Consider the following 15,080-nt stretch of genomic DNA (forward strand, 5'->3'; position numbering starts at 1 on the left):
TTAAATTACATGTTACCTAATATATCTTTTGATAATCATATTTTATTTTACAAATTGAAATACACATAATATACTAGATACTAAGTTATAAAGATCTTATTTCATCTGCCTTATTATTTTATTTTTGAACTTACTGTATTAAATACCTGGGGTGTGTGTGTGTGTGTCCAGAACGTGAAAATATAAAACAATAAATATAGCGTGGATGAATCCAATCTTCAGACTGCTGTTGTTTCTCCACTCCAGCTGCATTGTGAATTTTATGTGCTTAAAAATGAATAGCTGCGAGACAAAAGTTTGAATAAAATGGTTTTAGTTTGTGGGTTTTTTGTGTGGTTTTTTTTTTTGGGGGGGGGGGGGTTGGGTTTTTTTTAAATCGTCACAATATTGTAAATACTAATCAAAGTCAAAACTGATATATTTGAAGAAAAAGACCCTAATAGAAATAAAATAAAAGTAAATAACACCTGAAATAACCCCAGAACCTCCCCCCCCCCCCCCACACACACAGGGAGAGAGACACACACACAGACAGAGAGAGAGAGAGAGAGACACACACACACAGAGAGAGAGAGAGAGAGAGAGAGAGAGAGAGAGAGAGAGAGAGAGAGAGAGAGAGAGAGAGAGAGAGAGAGAGAGAGAGAGAGAGGGTGGGGGGGGGCACACACCAGACAAACCTGCACCCAAATTCCTTTCGTAAATCAGGTTGGTAAATGCACATTTGTGCATGTACAGTTATTGGAGATAAATGGCATATTTTATGATTATATGTTTTTCCAAATCAAATGAAAATGTAAATGACAACCCTATATAAAAACTGCACTCGATCCTTTTCTAATTGCTGACACGTTTTGAGTTACTAAAAAAAGCTCCTAGACAAAATAACATAGGACCGTTTGTAAAAAAGATATAGGCCTACTAGTAAGCATACTGGTACAGCTATTGGAACACAGGTAAATGAGGGATATATATAATATACCCGCAACAACAACAGTCCCAGATAAATCATGTACCCAAGTTTCTTTTGGAAATCACGCCAGCTCACAATAACTCACGAAACAACAGGTGATCGTTGGTCAAATCGGTGTTAAACATAATATTTGTACAGCAAGTGGAGAAAGGGTAAATGGTGGCTAGAGAGAATACACCAGTAACAACAACAAAACCTGTACCAACATTCCTTTTTGAAATTATATAAGCTCACATATTAACAAAGCAGCACACAAACGATCGGCAATCGTTGGTCAAATCGGCGGTAAACAAGTATACAATGTTATTGATACAGGTAGTTGAGAAAATGTAATTGGGGGCTAGAGATAATATACCGGGCCCATAACAACAGCACCAGATAAAACCTGTATCCAAGATCCTTTAGGAAATGACGCTAACTCACATTAATTAAACAAAACAGCTCGCAGACGAAATGATGGTTCAGATCGTTGGACAAATCAGTGGTATACATGATATTGGTACAGCTAGAGCAGAAAGGGTAAATGGTGGCTAGAGAGAATATTCTTGCAATAACAACAACAACAACAACAGCCCCAAATACAACCTCTACCGAAGTTCCTTTTGGAAATCATGCCAACTCTCATATTGACAAATCAGCACATAAACAACCGGCGATCGTTGGTCAAATCGACGGTAAACAGAATGATATTGGTACAGCTAATGAAAAGGTAAAACATATTTGCAGCAACAACATCCTCATATAAAACCTCTTCCAGGCACGTGTAGCACACACCCCTCCCACTTGTCGATGAATATATACAGGGTTTTTTGGGGGTTTGTTTTTTTGTTGTTTCAGTGTCTACCCCCTCCCTCTTCCCGAATTTTCTTTAAAAAAAAAAATTGCGAAGCATGACCCGACAGTCTAGACACCCGTACTAAATTTTCTGCATATGCGCCTGTGTACATTGTTTTAACCCCCCCCCCCCCCCCCGCTAACACTATTTCATACGCATAGGCATTGGCAAAAACAGAAAAAGAAAAAACAGAAACGAATTTTAAAAAACACCCTAAATGATAATACATGTAATAATACAAATAAAATGAAGTTTTTGTTAGCCGCTTGTGACTGTCAGACGTCACGTAGGCAGGCCACATGATCTTCTTTTCTCTCGAAACCGCAATACCGTCTCCCCCCCCACTCCCACCCTCTCCAGACACATGCAGTGATGCTCCTTTTCCATTATTACTACTAATAGTTTTCCTTTTTCAGCTATCTACAAGGGTTGTCGGTCAGTTAAATTACATCATGTGTTTGGTTTTAAAATGTATTATAGTCAGTATAGAGTGAATAATTTAAGATGCCAATCGGAATATATCAGTTTTAGGATAATAATTTAATAAATTTGCTTTTAAAAAATATGTCAACGCTGCAGCATAAAAGGTTGGTTGGGGTTTTGTTTTTGTTTTTTTGTTTTTTGTTTTTTTTAAATTAAATTTATAACATATCGGCAGTTGACAACAACCGACAGATAAAGAGGTCACAGATTTGCAGCAAAGTGACCGGCGCGAATTTGCAGAATCGCAGCAAGTTGTTACTGGTGTGGAACAAAATAGTCTGATAGCCAATTTGGTTTTAAACATCCATCCCTCAAACCACCCCATCCCCTCTCCATTTTTTTTTTTAAATCGGCGGCACATCGAAAAGTCAAACTGATCCCAATCATATATAATGAATTCTTCCATAGCTGACGCAAGTTGCAAGTGAGTCAGTTTCACAATTTACTTATTTGTAAAAATTGGTGTTTCACTTTTATGACTTGAAGCTGTTAATACCAATGTACATGTAAACATGGTCAATATAATAATAATGAACATTTCTACGCATTGGATGAAGTGCAAACGTAATTCTTGTTGAAATAAAACTTTTACAAAATTGTAACGATCGGCGAATTTTTGGAAACATATTTTTTTAACCCAAGACCGCCGAGCCGATTGCCGATATTGCCACTTTGGTTGGTTCGCGTACTGTAAATATATATGCTATACTTAGAACTACAAGATGTGTCAGTGTCTATTCCAATTTAAACTACAAAATGGTTTTACTGGGAACTCAAATTCAACAATTAAGAAAATGTTGAGATGTTCAAAATGATTGAACAGTTTATAGTTGCAAGCAAATGCTTTGACAATTTCCGACAAAACATTCATTCATTCATTCATTATCTATCTCTCATTCACTCTCACATATTCCATCTACAATCTTCATTTCTTTTCTCTCTCTCTCTCTCTCTCTCTCTCTCTCTCTCTCTCTCTCTCTCTCATATCCTACCCACAATCTTCAATCTTCATTTCTTGTCTATCTGTCTCTTTGTTGTTCTTAACCAATTTTATTATTTTGTCTGCCATGTAAAATTTGTAATCGTATAAAATGTAGGGAGAGACCTTAATTATTAATGGCACTGCATGTTTGTCAATCACCAATGTTAATACAAACAATAATAAATATTGTTAAAAAAGAAAAGAAAAAAGTATGGCAATATTCACCAGCAACAGTGCTTTGTCAAATCAAGAAATTTTCTCAGTCACTTACATTATATATACTACTCAAAAGAATTTAAGGGTCAAAAATTTATAACCAAATAAGTTTCAGAGTGTATTAGATTGATGATGTAAACTACACCAAAAATTTAATTTATTGTTCCATATTTACAAAAAACCACAAATAAACGTCACTGTATACAAGAAAGTCACATGACATGCTGTCAAAGTTGAAGGTTGTCAAACATGGATTTTACACATTAGAACATTCATTTAATAGTGTGTGAATCCACCCCTGGCACGAATACACTCGACACATCGTTGCTTCATGCTGTTGATCAGATGTCTGAAGAACTCTTGCGGAATGGCCTGCCACTCTGCCATAAGAAGTTGACCCAGATCATGAAGGTTGGCCGGAGGGGCATGGTTATCCCGAACTCTCCTGCCTAATTCGTCCCAGGCGTTCTCTATTGGGGCCAAGTCAGGCGAATATGCTGGCCAATCCATCCTGGCGATACCTTGTTGTCTGAGAAAGTCTGTTACCACCCTGGCGCGGTGGGGTCTGGCACTGTCATCCTGCAGAACTGCCCCGCCGCCAATTTGCTGAAGGCCTGGGAGAACCAACGGCCGGATAATCTCATTCAGATAGCGGATTTCATTCAGATTGCAATCCACCACATAGAGGGGGGTCCTGTGGTGGATAGAGATGCCGCCCCACACCATGACGCTGCCACCACCGAACCGGTGTCTAATGTTAACGTCAGCGAAGCGCTCCCCAGGACGTCTGTAGACACGAACCCGACCGTCGTTGAACTGGAGACTAAACCTGGACTCATCAGTGAACATCACTTGACCCCATTGAACACGTTGCCACCGCAGATGAAGCGTACACCAGTGACGTCTGGCCGTTCTGTGACGCGGTAGGAGTGGTGGTCGAACAGCCTGGCGACGGCAGCGTAGATTATTGGCTCTCAGACGATTGCGTATGGTTTGATCAGACACTCAAGTTCCAGTCGCAGTCCGCAGATTATCACGTAATCGGCGTGCAGTGGTTGTGCGTTGACGTAGAGCCATATTGGTGATGTAGCGGTCCTCTCTATTTGTAGCGCTTCGGGGTCTTCCCGAACGTGGACGATTTCGAACAGAATTCGTTGCTTGGTACCGTTGCCACAGTCGGCCAATGACACTCTGACTGACACCAAGTCTCAGAGCAACATTTCTTTGCGTATTGCCATCCTGAAGCCAAGCAATAGCCCTTCCTCGATCTTCGATAGTCAGTTGAAGTCGTACCATTGTCGAATTTGGAGTGTGCACCGTACACGAACGCAAGCTCCAATTATACGGAAATTCAGCATTGGGACCATGGAATACACGTGCAAAGCGTGCAAATGAAGCGCTTTGTGAAAAAGCAAGTTATGGGCACTTAGCAGACCTTTCGCTTTCGCCCTAATTTACGTGCAAATGTAAGCATGTTTTCGCCATTAGAACTAGTCGACAGTGTCAATGACAGTGGATTTTAATTCATTTATGGGTTGCTTAGACCCACTTTCGTCAAAATGGAACAATACCATGCGTGACATTATGGTCTAGCTAATATAATTGACATTCAGAAAATATCGTCTGACCCTTAAATTCTTTTGAGTAGTATATATAACAAATATTTACTATGGATATTACCAAATACATATTAAATACCTTTTTGGTAACAATAAATGACACAATTCCTCCATTTTCTATAATTTTCTTCTTTATTTCCACCTTCTTCTTGAAGGCAACACTTGTTGTAAGATCCAGCACAATCTGACATCCACTGAAAACTCCAGCCATGTTTAACTATGAATGACAAAAATACAAATACAGAGTTACAAGTATGATGTACATTGATTTAAGTAAAGTTATATGTATAAGAATTATTTATCATTTGTTTGGTGAGTTTATCAATGTATAGGAGTCACAAAATGGATAAAACTGTGTAGTATAGTGTAGTGTCAATACACTCTGTACACTATACTACACTATATACATGTAGTGTAGTGAATATAGTGAATGTATTAAGTATAGTGTAGTGTAGTGCAGTGACTGTGTAGTGAGTGTACCGAGTGTAGTATAGTATAGTGAGTGCATTGATTGTAGTGTACAGTACTGAGTATAATGTAATGTAATGTAATGTAATGTAGTATAATGAAAAAATATTATATTAAATTTGTGACTATTATACATCCAAACATTCACACCAAAAAGACAAACAATTCTAAACTTAAACCAATAAACACACTGAATTCAAAGCAACACATAAATCAGTTTATTTTTTCCTTTCTTAGTTCACGTGCCTTCTAGCCAAATCCTGATATCCAAAGATCCAAAACAGTGATAGAAATCAGCAGAATTTTACATCTGGTCCACTGGACATCAACAAATCTATTTGTCTGCAAAATATTTTAACTTGTCTTAATAAATACTTTGTTATCTATTCAAGAACGAGGATAACTTTTATAACTCGAAATGAAACTGCATTTAACATTTTTACTTGTCCATTGGACAACCATTTTGGTACATTTTGCTTGTCCAAGCAGATTTTTACTTGTGAGCTAGGACAAACGGACAATTATTATTATGTGCTTATTTCGAATGCTGTAAACATGATAGGGCTAGAGAACACGTGAGCTAGTCCTTCCCATAATGTGTTTTATATAATAACCGAGTAGAATAATGAATTAACATCTGATGTATGTCATGTGAACTCACCCCACCCATGCACAAGTGACATGGCCAAATCATTTAATTTTTAAGCTTTTCATACAGCTGTTGTTAGAATTGTTTCTATTCTTATATTCAATTTGTAGAAGGTATGATCTTTTTTTTTATCCCCTCCCCCCCATTGGCATTGTAGTGAAGAGTAGACATCATCCATTCACAACAATATTATAAATATATTTGTGTATGATTTGTTTTAGTTTTGCACGAGACTGCACATCAAGGCATGTCGCAGTTTAAATTGACCAGTCAAATATTATTTGGTTGTAAGCCATATTCATTCCAGTAAAAAGTTTGTTTTGTTTAACGACACCACTAAAGCACATTGATTTATTAATCATCGGCTATTGGATGTCAACCATTTGGTAATTTTAACATATAGTCTTAGAAAGGAAACCTGCTACATTTTTGTTTTAGTAGCAAGGGATCTTTTACATTTTTACATGCACCATCCTACAGTCAGGATACCACATACCATGGCCTTTGTTATACCAGTCGTGGTGCACTGGCTGGAACCAGAAATAGCCCAATGGACCCACTGATGGGGATCGATCCCACACCGACTACGCACCAGGCGAGTGCTTTACCACTGAGCTACTCATTTCAGTAATGCCAGAAAACAGTAATTACTTTTGTTTTATCATACCAGTGACTGATTAATTGAAAAAAAAGAAGGTTTTATTAAAGATATGTTCATTTAATAAACTGGTACTGTTGTCGATGATTGTATTGTTATGTTGGAAGTGTTCAGAACACTTGTAAAGCTAAGTAATTCATAAATAATATCATGAAGGTTTGTTAATAAAATATTGAACTATGAGCATACAAAGTTTAACATGTTTCATTAAACATTGCTGTGTTGTAATTCACAAGTTCACACCTAGTGGCAGATATTCTGACAACTATCGACAGAAGTGATCCTGTTGAACAAGTTTTATCCACTGCAAGACTGCTGCCACAAAGCATATAATATACAATAAAATAAGACAATCAAAACTAATTCATAAATAACCCAGTCACTTGGTCATGCTGTCACACTTCTGTGATTTTCAATCTGCTGCAAAATAACTTACTTAAGAGTTCTTTTTGAAGAAGACAAGATTCCGTCTAAAATTACATTTGCAGTTTTCTTAATTTATGGCGATCATGCCCAAAATATATATCGAAGTGTCCTCTGAATGTGCATGTTTATTTTTACATACTGATGAGTCAGGTCAGTGAAAATGTGAGGTCACGTGTCAATTGTTTTTCTGTGGAAGCAAATAAGGGTGCTAAAAATTTAAAACGTAAAATAGGATGTACATGTAGATCAGTATTGAGTTTTACATTAAAATATGGCTATTACTACAGTATTATATTTGAATAAATATTAAAAATAATATTTAGATTAAAAATAGATATAGAAGCTATTGAAAAAACCACAAAATAAGATGGTCCCACCTTATCTTTCAAGCAGTATTTTAAACACCATCCAGCAATCTGCTGACTGATAAATAAAAAATAATGGTAAAAACAGTTCCTTTTTTATTGATTGCTTCAAGACATAAATTCAACCATGCAAATTTCAGCTATATAGTTTGTTCTTATGACATTTTGTGCTTCTATACTTGAAATAGTAAATAATATGACTCAAAAGAGTTTGGTTTTTCTGCACAATGAGCGGGGGTAGGCTGATTGTAAGCATGTGTGCACTTTTAACTGCATCAGTTACTGTAAATTTGAAAATATTAGCGACCTTAAAATTTTGCAAAATCCACATCAGTGACATATTAGTGACATAAAACTTTAGCGAGGTCGGCATATCAAACATTAAAAAAAAGCGTAAGCCGTTTTTTTTACGACTGACTGGTCACAAGAACACTTAATACTTTTTGATGCTATGCAATGCACACTATTTCCGGTTTGAAATATAGCCTCAAACATCCAAGTGATGCTGCTTGTCTCCAACTTAATTTTAATAAAAACATTACAGTGTCATACATCTAAACTAATTAGTATTGTTTGCTGTATTTATCTATAGCCTGTTGTTTGTCCAGTTAATCACCGATGAAACAACCACACATAATCAGTCCAATGAAAACGTGTTTTCGAAGTAGTCTGTTGTGCGTACAGGGGTTGTAAGCTATTTTTCCCACTCAGACGTACTAGTAATCAATGCTTTGGTACTGTTCTCACTTTGACAGAACTAATTTATTTTTAACCACAATCATGTGTCTTTACTGCTAAAAGTTACAAACATTGAAACTTAGATAAGTCTGTATTCATAATACTAACATTTCGTTTTGCTTTGCTGTGACACTACACCGGATGTGACAATAGTTTTAATTATTGTGCCACAAACGGTAATGTACATAGGATATGTGACGACTTTTTATTTGCCTTGTTCTGAAATCCAACTGAATTGTTCACAGTTGATTAATTCAAATCGTTATTAAATATGTATACATTTTAAGACTTGTTTGATTTTTGTTTTAATCTGACTTTAGTTTATATTTAGCGTCATGAAATGTTAGCGTTTTGTATGGCTTCGCTAAATTCACAAATATTTTATACTTGCCAACATTTTCTGATTTACAGTATGTAGATTTTTCTGCATTGTTGGTTCAACACAGTTCAAGTAACGAGTTAAAAAGTTTCTTCAACTAATAATTATAATAAACTTACAAAGCAGTTTTAAAATATACTAATATAATTATTAAGTACCATGAATCATCAGGGACCCCATGCTACTGCAAACATTGAGATACCTAGGCTATCTAATGATTTTGGGCATTCATTTAATGGTAAATTGTTTAATGGAAAAATATTAAATCACCACACTTACATGTATATATGTCGATGCCGGGAATTTATTTTGCTATCAGGCTGCAGAGGGCAATGTGTAAATTTCTGAAGACATCAGTATTCAACTTCCAAGTCAACAGCAACACCCACCATAGCCCGAGTACTCTGACTGTAAGAGAGCTAGACGGACATTTGGACAGTTATACACTCTCATTACAGTCAGAGACCAACCTATGTATTTTTTTGGCAATTCCTGACAACCAAAAAGTTGACAAAGATTCCCGCTCTAATACCACACCAATCCTATGTTTGACGTCAAATACCTTTACATCGATCATTTTTAAGTTAACTGATAAAAAAAAATCCACATATTAATCACTAATACACATACTACAGAAAGAAATCCGACAGCACCCACATTCAGCTACGCTTCGTGACACTCCGTCGCCATAATTACAAAGCTCGGCGATCTATTTCAAGATGTAGATCACGTGATCGCCCACTGGGCGATTCCGCCTTGTGCAGCAGTTACAGGGGCCGTCTCATACCAAGCGACGTTACAACATTGATTAGTTTCGTTTTGTGTTTCTGCGATGGAATGTGTATGCTGTAAAGAACGTTTTGAGGATAAAAGTGGACGGTTGCATAGAACAGGAATTTGTACACAATTCAAAGATGGGCCCAGTGCTGCACAGACATTAAGTGATGTTTTTTATGTAACTGTCACTCCCGAAAAAGAATTATTCGTCTGTCTCCAATGTAGTTTGACGAGTCGTCCCTTGGACACAAAAAACAAAACAATTGTCAACTGTGGAGATAAAATTTAGAAAAGTTAAAAAAACCCAGGCTCATACATAGCCACAAAACTGCCAGCCACCCCGAGTGCCAGACAAACACCAAAGCGACAGAGTGGTACACACGCCAAGCAGGCATACCAGTCGTAGATCAAAGACTTTTTCACCTGGAGAAAAGGTGAATATAATATTGTTTCTGTGTGTGTGTGTTACTTTTACGAGTTTTAGATTAGTGTAACTTCATTGTAACGTCGCTTGGTATGAGACGGCCCCTGTAACTGCTGCACAAGGAGGAATCGCCCAGTGGGCGATCACGTGATCTACGTCTCGAAATAGATCGCCGAGCTTTGTAATTATGGCGATGGAATGTCATGAAGCGTAGCTGAATGTGGGTGCTGTCGGATTTCTTTCTGTAGTATGTGTATTAGTGATTAATATGTGGATTTTTTTTATCAGTTATCTCGAAAATGATCGATGTAAAGATATTTGACATCAAACAAAGGATTGGTGTGGTATTAGAATGGGAATCTTTGCCAACTTTTTGGTTGTCAGGAATTGCCAAAACAATACATAGGTTGGTCTCTGACTGTAATGAGAGCGTATAACTGTCCAAATGTCCGTCTAGCTCTCTTACAGTCAGAGTACTCAGGCTACACCCACCACTACCAGTGACAACGTAGTCGGCCTACGTATCCTCGTTTAATCGAAAACCGTACGACTAAGAGGAAATGGCTGGTGCGCATGCTCAGTCATGTCAGGCTATCAATTTAATGACATTAATGTTTACCTTGTTTAATTTAGAAATAAAATGTATAAAAAGGTAAGTACATACTCGCATGTAATCCCATTTCCATAAAAAATTACACCAGGTGGTAAGAAAATGTCATTTTAAAAGCATTATCGAAAACCGTACTATGACCGTATCAACATAATGGCAACAACATAAAATCGGCTTTTCCCGTGAAAACAGTAACATGACAGTCACATGACCTAAAAGCGGCTATCCGGAAATGATCCGTCATTACTCATTTGGCAGTGCTAGCAGACGTGTTTGGTTGTGTGGATTCCGTCGTGCACCTGTTGCTGTTTAGGGATGCATTTGCATTGCATTCATTAAGATTCCAGAGTGCAAATTAACTGTAATAATACATTTCACTGTGCATAAAACGTATTCTTACTTTTTCCCCCCGCATTTTTGAGGAAATTTGTTTTAAGTGTACTTCCTTAACAAGAAGTTCTTGTCGTATCAACGATCGAACATGCACAAACATTACAAAATACCCGGAAGTAAAATAATACGGTTTTCGATTTCGTACGGTTTTCGACAATTGGCGATACGTAACTCGTATATTTTACTAAAATATTTTAATAGAAACATGTCATGAAACATAATCGGGCAAAAGTACCGTATTTTCCCCACCTCTATTTTAAAGAAATATTTCTTGGAATTAGTTTAAGGTTAGGGTTAGGGTTAGCGATAGTTATATACAATATATTTTAGAACAATTTGTTCTGTAAAACCAACATGAAGTTTATATTTCGTAATCCAGTATCGCTATGTTTTACCTTTGAAAAATTAGACATTTTGACTATTCTGTATAAAATTTCTTCCACACGGGTGCTTTTGATGGTGCTTTTGGAAGAAATATAGCACAGAAGACAGAATGAGGCATCATGGGACTAAATCTTCGTTTTATTCCGTACACGTTCGGTTCATTCCGTCAAAATACACCCTATGAGATTTATAAGTATTAAAATGCAGTTTCACTTGTTGATCCACTGCATGGTCGAGTGGATACAGTGGTCGGCTACAGTCCCGATGGTCTGGAGTTCGAATCCAGGCCTAGCACTACATCGTTTGTAGTGTTTAATGCAATACCCAGTTCATATGGTTAATTCAATACCCCAATAGTGGGGAAAATACGGTACTCTTTCCAAATAAATACCCGCTTGTTTTCTCAAGACAGACGTCAAGACTCAAGGTCTTCCGTGTTATGCATATCTAAATTTAGAACTATCCCATTTCCGTTCGAATGTTACGCCATAAAGTCTAGGTTAGTAAGGAATTAAAATAAATTTAAAACATAATTTTAAAATAGTTTGAAATTAGTAGTTTATTTATTTATTATTTTTGCAATAAAGTACCACTAAAATCAGATTTTTATTTATAATTAATTTTAATGCAATTAGAGTACTAAACTACAAATATTAATCCAATGATGTACTAATGGCGCGTGTTACCTGTGGGGCCCCCTTTCGCAAATCCCCCCCCAAAAAACCCAAACCCCCCCCCCAAAAAAAAACCCAACCCCAAAACTCAACAATCCAAAAAGTAAAAAAAAAGGGGAGGGGCTTTTGTCGTTCCAGCAAGTGCTCCACAACTGGTGTAACAAATTCCGTGGTATGTACTATCCCGTCTATGGGATGCTGCATTTTGTAAAAGAACCCTTACTGCTAACTGGAAAGAGTAGCCCATTGTGTTGCGTTATCTGTTATTGACCATATGTCTGTAAATATATAAATGTGTTGAGTGTCATTAAATAAAACATTCCTTCGTTTGCATAAATAATTTATTTCCAGTGAGATGTCTATCAAGTCTTGGGAGTGTCATGCAGCTAGTCATGATGATTATGATGACGTCGACGACGACGACAAACGACGACGATGATGATGATGATAATTAAATAGTAACATATAACTTAGTGTCATGGGAACACAATTAATTTTCCTTAGTCTAAATGAAATCAAATCTTACAGGCCACTCCAGATGCCAAGAGTCAACAGCAGATCTTTGCATCAATGTGCAATTTTAGTCACATGCAGCAAAAATCTCATCGCATGCTAGTGGTACAGCACACATGATGCAATTACCTACGATTTTTGTCGCATATAACTGAAATTGCACACTTTTGCTTGCAACGGTCTGCAGCAGGATTTATATTAATTGTCCTCAGCAAAATCATTGTTTATTAACTGTTCAGTCAACTTTGTCAGAAGTATGTTCAACTAATCAAATTAAATATAATATAATTCTGACAATATATAGCTTGTTATGTGCATAGGTGTACGGGCTCCCATTTTGGTAGGGGGCCGGCTGGTTGTTGCCCGAATTAAACGAAAATGCCCGAATTTGGATAAGTAACATTTAATATTTATTCCTATTAGCATTACTACCAAACAGCTATGTAGGGTTGCAAACGACTGACTACGCATTTGTACATGGATTACAACTAATTTTGAGGACAGAATGATAGAAATACATGGTCAAATGGTCTCAGGTTAGCACATTTTGCCCGAATATAGGGCATTTTGCTCCAGAACTGCTCCCGTCTCATACGCTTATGGGTATGTTCCTTCTCAGGATGCCTATTGGACGGATGATTATATGGAAATACATTTTATAATGGGCCATTTGTTTATATATATATATATATAAATATAAATATATATATATATATATATATATATATATATATATATATATATAGATAGATAGATAGATAGATAGATAGATAGATAGATAGATAGATAGATAGATAGAAATAAATATATATATATATATATATATATATATATAGATAGATAGATATATACTCTGTCAAAAAAGAAACGTATGGGTGCTAGGGAAAGAAGAAAAGTCTTTGATTTTACAAAATATCGGGATTTTTTTTACAATGTTGCTGAATAGCCATGTTTGTTAATGTTCCTGGAATGGGACAGCCTGCCCAAATGCAAGTATTCATATAAGGCAACCTGACAGCTGTACTCTACAGGGATGAAATTCTTCGAAGTCACATGCTTCCCATTTTGGATCGACAGAGAGAACTCTTTTAGCAGGACAATGCCAGGCCGCATACGGATTTCCTACAGAATGAGAACATTAATGTGCTGCCATGGCCATCAAGATCACCAGATCTCAACCCCATTGATCATCTATGGGACGAACTGGACAGACATGTACGCCAGCGTGACCCGGAGCCTCAGACGCTTCCGCAACTGTCACATGCACTGCAGGAAGAATGGGCTAGGATTCCACGTGCCCGGATTCAGAGACCTATTCAGTCTATACTAAGGAGATGTCGCGCTGAAATCAGGACCTTATGTGGCTACCAGCAGCAGCAATCCCTGCGCGACATGTGTGTGTGTGTGTGTGTGTGTGTGTGTGTGTGTGTGTGTGTGTGTGTGTGTGTGTGTGTGTGTGTGTATTTGAGACGTCATACATCTAGACCTGCCCTTCGCTCTGCCCCTAAAAACAAAAGCGCCCTTTTTTTAAACAATTTGTTTACAACTTTCATTGCAGTGCCCTTTTCAGGGAGTCGGTCCATGTGCCCTTTTGCTCCTGGTTCTCTTCCTAGATATTTCCAGGGTCTGCCCTTATAAATGGACCTGTGAGGTGGGTCGAATATTACCCAACAAGACCCGTTTGTCTTCATTTTCCCTGGACACCTGTATGAATTAATCGAATATTTCTGTCTCTGTATTTCATTTTCATTTCATTTCAATTTATTTTCGTGCTTATATCCAATTAAGGTTCAAGCACGCTGTCCTGAGCACACATCTCAGCTATCTGTGTTGTCTGTCCAGGACAGTGGGTTAGTTGTTAATTGGTTAGTGATTAGTGAGAAAAAAGTGGATGTAGTGGCCTTACACTTACCCAATGAACCTTTAAGAGCTTGCTATGGATTGGAATCGGTACTAGGCTGCGAACCCTGTACCTACTAACCTGTAGTCCGATGGCACTGCGCCACCGAGGCCGCTTCTGTCTCTATAAAGCTAGGAGCGGGATTTAGCTCAGTCGGTTGTATGTGCTTTCCTATCTGTGAGAAATTGCGTATAAAAGATGCCTTGTTGCTTTAGGAAAAATGTAACGGGTTTCCTATGATGACTACGTGTCAGAATTAACAAATGTTTGACATCCGATAGCCGATGATTAATTAATCAGTGTGCTCAAGTTAAAAAAAAAATCTTCTGTCAAGCAACATTTCATATTTTACATTTATTATTTAATTATTTGTCTATTTTATATTTATATGAACTATGTTCAGATACACTAGATATTGCACTTAGCCAGAGTACTATGACAGGAAGAAACCCGTCAGCAACTACATATTTAACCGGAACATTACTAAAAGTGGGTGCTGTCGGGTTTCTCCATGTAGTGCGTGTATTAGTGATTAATATGTGATTTTTTAAATTACAGAACTCGAAAATTATTTAACGTCAAACATAGAATTATTGTTGTATTATTTAGAGCGAAAA

At 37.1% G+C, this 15,080-nt stretch overlaps 1 protein-coding gene across 5 annotated transcripts in view; it reads right to left on the reverse strand.

The window, feature by feature from the left end:
- The window catches only part of LOC121370968 (protein mono-ADP-ribosyltransferase PARP4-like), a 78,908-nt gene extending 67,098 nt beyond the window's left edge, over positions 1 to 11,810 (reverse strand). For 4 of the 5 annotated variants that reach the window (XR_005957761.1, XM_041496535.1, XM_041496536.1 and 1 more), the window contains exons 1-2: positions 11,768 to 11,810; positions 5,185 to 5,322 (exon numbers count right to left, since the gene is read on the reverse strand). Coding sequence is in view for 4 of the 5 variants with exons in the window: in XM_041496535.1 (XP_041352469.1) it covers positions 5,185 to 5,316 (132 nt within the window). In the remaining variant the exon portion in view is untranslated. Of the gene's footprint in view, positions 1 to 5,184; positions 5,323 to 9,067; positions 9,184 to 11,767 lie in introns of those variants that run through there. The other variant, XM_041496534.1, reaches the window with a different exon arrangement.
- Positions 11,811 to 15,080: the final 3,270 nt, after the last annotated feature.

The sequence above is a fragment of the Gigantopelta aegis genome, chromosome 4 (assembly GCF_016097555.1).
Source record: "Gigantopelta aegis isolate Gae_Host chromosome 4, Gae_host_genome, whole genome shotgun sequence".
Classification (NCBI taxonomy): Eukaryota; Metazoa; Mollusca; class Gastropoda; order Neomphalida; family Peltospiridae; genus Gigantopelta; species Gigantopelta aegis.